Here is an 8,436-nt window from a genome sequence, read left to right as displayed (position 1 = left end):
GGTGATTTTGACGTCGAAGACCGGCATAGCGGTGGAAGAGAGAAGGTTTTCGAAGATGCAGAATTGGAGGCATTACACTTGAGCAAGACTCGTGTCAAAATCAAGAAGAATTGGCACGATCATTGGAAGTGATTCAACAAGCCATTTCAAAACGCCTCAAAGCCATGGGAATGATTCAGAAGCAAGGAAATTGGGTGCCGTACGAATTGAAGCCGAGAGATGTTGAACGGCGTTTGTTTGCTTGTGAACAGCTGCTTGAAAGGCAAAGACGGAAGGGATTTCTGCATCGCATTGTGACTGGGGACGAAAAATGGGTTCATTACGATAATCCCAAGCGCAGAAAATCATGGGGAGTTCCCGGCCATGCTTCCACGTCGACGGCCAAACCGAATATTCACGGTTCCAAGGTCATGCTCTGTATTTGGTGGGACCAGCTCGGCGTAGTGTATTATGAACTGTTAAAACCGACTGAAACAATCACAGGCGATCGGTATCGAACGCAATTGATGCGTTTGAGCCGAGCATTGAAAGACAAACGGCCGCAATACAACGAGAGACACGATAAAGTGATTTTGCAGCATGCTCGACCCCATGTTGCGAAAGTGGTCAAGATATACTTGGAAACGTTGAAATGGGAAATCCTACCCCACCCGCCGTATTCTCCAGACGTTGCTCCCTCTGACTATCACTTGTTTCGATCAATGGCACACGGCCTGGCTGACCAGCACTTCCGGTCTTATGAAGAAGTAAAAAATTGGATCGATTCGTGGATAGCCTCAAAAGATGACCAGTTTTTTCGACGCGGGATTCGTACACTATCCGAAAGATGGCAGAAAGTAGTGGCCAGCGATGGACAATACTTTGAATCATAAATGTATAACCAGTTTTTTACAATAAAGCCTCGAATTTCGGAAAAAAAATGGCGGAAGCAAAGTTGTACACTTAATGCACCCAATGCCATCAATGTAGAGTAAAACTTATTTTTTAGCTGAACTTCTTGCAGTTCATTTTTTTCTTTCTTTTTTCATACTGAAGAGAAAAAGAAAAAATCAACTGTGCAAAAAGTTGATTAGCTACATTAGTAGAAAATGACAAAATGAACAACTCAAGTACATAGGAGTCATAATACCATAAAGATGTTATCATGCTCTTATTTATTACATAAATTCATTTTTAAATAAAAAATGATGTCCTATGATATTATTATGACTTAATTATGATTATAATGTTCTACCTGGAAATCTGAAGAAAATAGAATTTTCAAAAAAAAAAAAAAAAAAAAAAATTACATGCTGCTAAGTTTCGATGCGGAAAGTTCCTCTTGTATAAAATACACGTGGATATATTTATCGTAAATGGAAATCGATAACTTCATTTAAGATGGTCACGCAAAAGCGACAGATCCTTCACGTCAATCTAACATTAATCTAATTTGTACCTCTGTATTTCTTTATTCGTAAAAGAAGCAAGGAAGCACGATTGTTCCAGAAGCAAAACCGAACACTAATATCGCGATCGAATGGTCGTTGTAAACTCGTTTCATCGAAAAGTGCTATACTACAGAGAAAAGTGCTGGATTAATACGACACTGCCCGGTGCAGCGAGTGTGACGCGCGTTACTTCTGTTTATATGCAAAACGCACAACATGTCCAATGCAATTTCGTAATGAGATTATTGATTTTTTTTTTAAGAACCGTCATCCGTCCCGCTCGCCCCCATCTCTCTCTCTCTCTCTCTCTCTCTCTCTCTCCCCCTTGCCCGCTCGATACATCTCCGTCCCGCTCCAAACTCCGCAGTTCGGCCGCATATCGCACCGCGCACGACGCACGCGTGCAACGTCTCGCATAATTGAATACTCTGCACTCCCGGACGGTATCGCCCGTCCAGCGGCCGCGTATGCGAAGCTAACCAGCAAATTCTCGGTATAATATCTATATACCTCGGTGATTGTATTGATTTTCCCCGACAGTATGTAAATTAACGTACGGCGACGTAAGTATGCGCGAGGGAGAAATTCTGCGCAGTTCACGTCTTTAAGCGAATACTCGTAAAACGATTTAGATTTAGATTAAATTTTAATCTTAGTTCAATTTACACTTCATCCATTAATAATTTTTTGAACTAGAAGATAAAGAGTTGAACTGAGATTAAGGTATAGTGAAATTCGGTCACTTGCATTACACTGGATTAGTGTATACTAACAATTATAAGAGTTGCTACATATATGAATGTAGCAAAGTTAAATGCAAAAGCATATAGATATTTTAAAGGATTAAATATTTAATAATGGTATTATTAGCAGAATATACGTGGGCAGTCAGTGACTTTTTAAAAGGAGAATATATATTGAAAAATAAATCAAATTTTAGTAAAAAGTCATCAAGTTGTCCGTTAAATTGTCAAATTATATTATCACTGATTCAGATTACTTTGAATAAAATAGGTTTTAATGTATTATCCAGTGCGAGTGTCCGAATTCATCATTAATTACATTTAAACGATGGAAACGGACATTAATTTCGCAGCCCTGTAAAATGATTTATGATCTTATTAATTCAACAAGAATTTATTGATTTTTTTTCTTTCTCTGAAATTATTGTTGCTCTAATGCGTTTAGATTAGCAAAATAGATTGCTAAATTTTAATAATACAAATATTTTTATAATCTTGTAGCTCGAATTTCATTCGTAATGTAAAGTTTAAAAGGTAAAAAAGATAGGGATAAATTCATTTAAAAAATTATTAAGATATCTATTAAGTACATGATTTATATTCGCTACCACATTGGCACCAATCAAAACTGGAAGTTCGGCTTTCCCTCGTAAGTACATCCGAACTTCTGTATGATCTGCGTCGCCGCCCAAATACCGCATTTTATACACGTATCTATGCTTTTATTTTGTATAAGTTGTGCTAGAAAACCTGAAACAATTTATTCATATATAAATGCTATATATAAATGATATAAAAGCTTTCAATTAGTTTTCTTTTTATATGTAATCTTATTGTCATTGTATTTCAATAATTACGAGAGCGAGCATGGCAAAGCAGATAGCGTACTGTTATGCTAGAGATTATGGGTTCAAATCCCGGTACAACCAAAATATTTTCATATGCTCGTATCTCCTCTCAGAAGGAAATGGCAATCCACCGAGAGCTAACTTTGCCAAGAACGCTTCTCTAACACGTCGTTCGGAATCGACGTTAAATTATAGATCCCATATAACTGTGTATAATCAGCGTGTGTATCACAGACATATAAGAGAAGTCACGCTTGGCCACAAACAATAAAATTAAGAAGAATCTCAATAAAGATATCACTATATAGCTCAATAAAATTATTATTTTCGCAGATATTTATTACAAACAATTTATGACAAATCCGTACTCACCACCGACAAAAGCATCCCCAGCGGCATTAGTATCTATAACTTTTTCCTCTGGCAGTTCTACAACAGGATATTCCGTCACAGTGCCATCCTTGGCTAAAAGCACTGCGTTAGTACCCTGTGTTATCACGACGATCCTTTTCCTTTTGTTATTTATCTTATCCATGTTCGATATCTTCAGCGCGATCTGTTTTCTATCCGTCGCGTTAAGATTGTTGATCTTTGCAAACGTGTCCGCTTCTGTCTCGTTCCCGAATAAGATGTCCACGTAAGGAAACGCCGCTAGCATCGGTTTTTGGAAGAATTCGCATAAAAACGGTGCACTGAGATTCATCATGAACATTTTGTCGTTTTCGTAAGCGTGTTTGGCTATTGTTTGTATGGATTCGGGACTAACCGTTAAGAAAAATCCCTAAAATATAGAATAATGAATTTCATGACATTTTACTGAATCGCTCTTTCATATACTTAGATATTAGGAAATCTTTGCGTTTACCGATATGTAGATGTATTTCGCGATATCTATCAGATGTTTGTTTTCTGGCTTTTCGATGTGTGTCTGTGAAAAGCAATTTGCCGCTGCCAAATTGGCGCATAGGGAGCGTTTTTTCCCCGTAATGAGCACCGCGCACGTTCCAGTCGGTTCCTGATCGGTGTATTGATAACGAACATTTAAGCCATCCGCCATTGCCTTATCCTCCAGGATCTTGGAATATTTGTCTTTGCCGACACAGCCCATATATGTGGCGATTTTCGGTCTTTGCAGAAACCACTATAAAACAAACATTGATTATTTATAGTATGACTTTTGCCCATTTTTTTACCAATGTAGATCAATTTCAGTTTAACTCTTTTTGTCTCTTTCTAATTCTAAAAATTAGAAAAAGATGAAAAGTAAATTAAATCAAGATTAAAAGTATCTACATCAATAGAAATAAATTTAAGATTTTTCTTCTTTTATCTGCCAAATAAATTTGGCAATGTCCTCTAAATTCTTTAAAAGCTCACTCTAAAGAGTGAAAATTGAACAGTTTTTTTTAAAGAGTGGTTTAATTTTTAATCTTTAAGACCGAGATTTATTCTAAAAGTTTTAGAAAGTGAATAATAATTTTCTGTGTAGATTATACTTACTTGCGCTACTCTCATAGTATTCTGCACAGATCCACCCGCAGTAAATTCAGCATTGTATAAGTCAATCAGCTCATCATATAAAGGCTTGTGCTTTTCTTCAGCAAGAATGGCATTGTTGGGGTTCAGATCATATTTTTGCAACAAGTCATGATTAACATATGCTGAAATATCCAGAAGAGGATTTCCCATACCCAATAGCAATCCTTCTCTGAAATGTTCATTTGATAAAATTTTCGATACAATTTTCATCTAGATCAGTCTACAATTTATGCCCGTTTCTACTAATGTAATTTAATTTTAATCTCAATTCAATTAATATTCTACACCTTTTTCTAGTTCTAAAAATTGTGCTCATTTCTATCAATGTAAATTATTAACTTCAATCTCGATTTAATTTATCCTTTTCTAATTCTTAGAATTAGAAAAAGATAAGTTAAACCAAGATTAAAAATTAATTTACATTGGTAGAAATAAATATTAGAAAGAATAAACAGAGATTAAAGTTGATCTATATTGGTAAAAATGACATTTAAATTTTAAAGGAAAGCAATCCTAGATATCTTTGCGCAATTTTATTAATAAAAAAAATTTCTCGAGGAACAGTGATAAGATAATGTCAAACAATTTATTATCTTCGAGACAGCTCGATAAGAAAAGCGATATTATTAAGAAAATAAAAATGCATATGGCAATTTCGTATTGCGATGCCATTTTGAAGCAACCATATGGAACTCACATTGCTCACAACTCAGTGACGAATCGCGCCTATGAGAATCGACCTTGAAGATTACATAACCTGTATCTTTCCTCTTGCCAGACGTGATTAAAATTTTCACGAGTCTGACGTTGATTGTTCGTACAATTTTTATGATTGAAACAAAAATTATAATATATGTATTATTCTTTGCAGACAATCCTTTCTTTCAACAGTGAATTGGTTGTTATCGACGATCGTCGGGAGTAGTGGAGTATATACGCGGCATGCCGAACTTAACCTTGTCACGTAATAAATCCTGACTCATAACCTCCGAAGAAAAGATAAAAACGCGTCTGGTTTGTTCAATAAACGTTTTTCGAGATAGAGAAAAAAAATTGGAATCACAAAAAATTAGATGTTACACTTACCGTAAGTCCTCGGCCATTTCCACGCAATTGTAGTTTTCGAGAGATTACAAGGAAAACACGTCAAGGATAGGATGGTCTGCTACGATCGCAAGGCGCGCCACCGACGCTCTCAGCTCACCGTTGTGCCGCTTCTCGTGCGTGAAAACGCAAAAGCATCCAATAGTATCGACTGCTCGTAGTTGTTATTGAAGAACTACTCGGAAATTATTATCTCTATGTCATAGAGGTGACTTATCGTGGGAAGAGATAAAAGAACTGTACTATGTAAGAACTGTATAATAAGATCGTAATTAGTAGTCAATGTTAATTCATAACATTTAACGATACTTTCAAACTCTGCAATGTTTGTAAATATTGTAAATCACTTCTCACAATCATTTGTTCAAATTACTCAATAATCTTAAGATTATTCCTATACTCTATATTTAGATCCTAAGGAACGTACCAAGTCTAGAGAAAATTAAAATGATTTTTAATTACAAAATTAGATTATTGATGTTAAAATTCAAAATAGTCTTCTAGATTTTGTTGCCTCTTTGTATATTCCTTGGGATATATTATCTTAGTTTATTTCAGAAAAATGAAACAGCTTTGCCTGTTTCTATCAAAAATAGATTAACTTGATTTTCGTTTCGATTTATTTCTTCTTATTCTTAGAATTAGAAGATAAAGAATTCAACCGAGAATAAAATTAAACATTGAGATTGATAAACAGACATTAGCCAAGAAGAGATTTAATGACGTGCATACAAAACAAGGTTTAATGATTTTTTATTACTTTGCGCGATAAGTTTCGTCTTAATCATATGATTTGTAAAAACGCAAACTGAGAAATATATGAATTTAAACGTGTAAGATTATTTATTTCAATGAAACATGTTGCCTAGATTAAAATTTCATTGATTTTTTTATGTAGAAATATAAAACGCGTGTAAAAGAAAATTTGTCGTACAATTCAAATGTACGCAATAGTTTTAATGTGTTAACGAGACAGTTGTAGAGGAGAAAGACAAAAGTCTTTATTGCTCAATTACACGCTGAATATTCTCATCAGTCGACTTGGAAAGTTACGGATCAAATGGAGCGGCGACATCCTGTAACATATATTTCACACGAAACTTACGGCACTATTTTTTTCATGACGATCCATTGGGATTAAATAATATGATAGCAAGCTATCTTTATACATCTTATCCGCGGAATTTTACTTACCGTTACGTATTTATATTTACGTCTAAATAACTTTACTTTTATTAGCAATAGAATAGCACAAAAATATTTAATATTAAGATTTCTCTCGCTACATATTGGATTATAATATCAAAAGTGGGAAATTGTATAAATTTTTTTTATTGTGGCATTATTGAAATAGCTTAATTCTTTCACATGTCACTACTTGTATTTGATAGTATCGATAAAATAATATATAAAGAATTTTTGATTCATCAATTAATAAACAAGTCTTCAATTTTTTGGTTACATATTTGTTAAAAATATGACTAGAGAAATTCGATTATACATGGTGAGTTATAAGTATGTTTCCAATTTTATGAGTCTTCCTTTTTTTTCAGGAACACGCTCACAAAAATTTAAAATACTTATCTCATATATTGTTTATTAAAGTTGAGTAATAAAAAAGAATTTTTCTATAGTTTACCAATGTGCACTATCGAATGCAAATGGCAGCTTGTTGAAAGAACCAATTCATTTTGCATAAAAAAAGATTTATATTATTTCTTGTTTTTGATAATCTAATATGATATTAATAATAGTTGCATTGAAAGAAATGAAGTGAAAACTGTAAAATTAGTGACAATAGAACCACTATAATGCGCCTGAATTAAACTTTTAATAGTGAGTCAATAAATTATAAGGAAGATATAAAATCACTCTCGCATGAATAAGAGTTGAAGCAAATATAGTCAATATTACCGCGAATGTTATACTATCTGAGATCGAAAGTGTCCAATATTTCTCTCGAGATTTTACCCAGTTGGCACCAATTAAAAGTAACATCTATTATAATGTCGCATTCAACATTTTAACTATTACGTAACATCATGTATGTTATATTTATATTGTTGAGTGTGAAATTACGATATACAGTGTCATAGGAAAACAGATTTCAACACCTTCCTTGGGACAAGGAACATCTTGTAGATGTTTTTTGTTACTTGTAGGGGTCTATTTTGTAACTCTTAACACAATTGTAACTGTAGTGTTACAGTGTCGTTAATCGCAGATTACATGGTAAAAAAAACTGTGCAACGACATTATAACGTTACAATTGTTAAGAGTTACAGAATAGGTCTCTTAGTTGGTGTTGACTAGGAGGGATCGCAGCGCGGGGAAAGTATTCGTTCTTACGATACCTTCATGGTCCCGTCGAGCGGAGACTCTCGAGAATCCGCTCTAGGGCGAGATTCGGCGTGTGTAAGCACATGTCGATCTCACAGTTTTGTCCGGCGCACCCTACAGAAGAAGATTCCTCTCGTAGAGATGGGCTCTCCCTTAAGAAGCGCCGCTTTTCCTAAGAAAGAAAACAGGACTCTCAAAGGCGTTCGGGTGGAACACGCGGAATAAATTAACGTGTCGTTTTTTTTCTTTTCTTTATATTACTTTTATTCATTTTTCTTACGCGTATCAGAACAATATTGAGAGGCTGGACCCGCGTCTTGGATGCGGTAGCGTAATCCCGCGTCTCTATTACAGTATACATCTCTCATTCGCACTCTCCCCCGCTCTCTTTCGATGTAGTTATAGAGTGCTGTGATGAACAATTACCTCTCG

At 34.8% G+C, this 8,436-nt stretch overlaps 1 protein-coding gene across 2 annotated transcripts; it reads right to left on the bottom strand.

Annotated features, from left to right (window-relative positions):
* Nucleotides 1-2,551: 2,551 nt before the first annotated feature.
* LOC108686220 (adenosine kinase 2) lies at nt 2,552-8,093 on the bottom strand. Of its 2 annotated transcripts, XM_018191389.1 has the most exons (6): nt 8,019-8,093; nt 5,647-5,839; nt 4,522-4,729; nt 3,887-4,162; nt 3,394-3,802; nt 2,552-2,923 (listed from the first exon to the last, which is right to left on the bottom strand). In XM_018191389.1, exons 2-6 carry the CDS (start codon nt 5,661-5,663, stop codon nt 2,796-2,798), a joined length of 1,038 nt encoding a protein of 345 aa, XP_018046878.1. In that variant the 5' UTR covers nt 5,664-5,839; nt 8,019-8,093; the 3' UTR covers nt 2,552-2,795. The 2 variants fall into 2 exon arrangements, with proteins under 2 accessions (XP_018046878.1, XP_018046879.1); XM_018191390.1 differs by lacking the exons at nt 5,647-5,839; nt 8,019-8,093 and adding an exon at nt 5,258-5,395.
* Between the last annotated feature and the right edge of the window lie 343 nt (nt 8,094-8,436).

The sequence above is a fragment of the Atta colombica genome, unplaced genomic scaffold (genome assembly GCF_001594045.1).
Source record: "Atta colombica isolate Treedump-2 unplaced genomic scaffold, Acol1.0 scaffold166, whole genome shotgun sequence".
In the NCBI taxonomy this organism is placed as follows: domain Eukaryota; kingdom Metazoa; phylum Arthropoda; class Insecta; order Hymenoptera; family Formicidae; genus Atta; species Atta colombica.
This window is presented reverse-complemented; position numbering and strand designations above follow the sequence as displayed.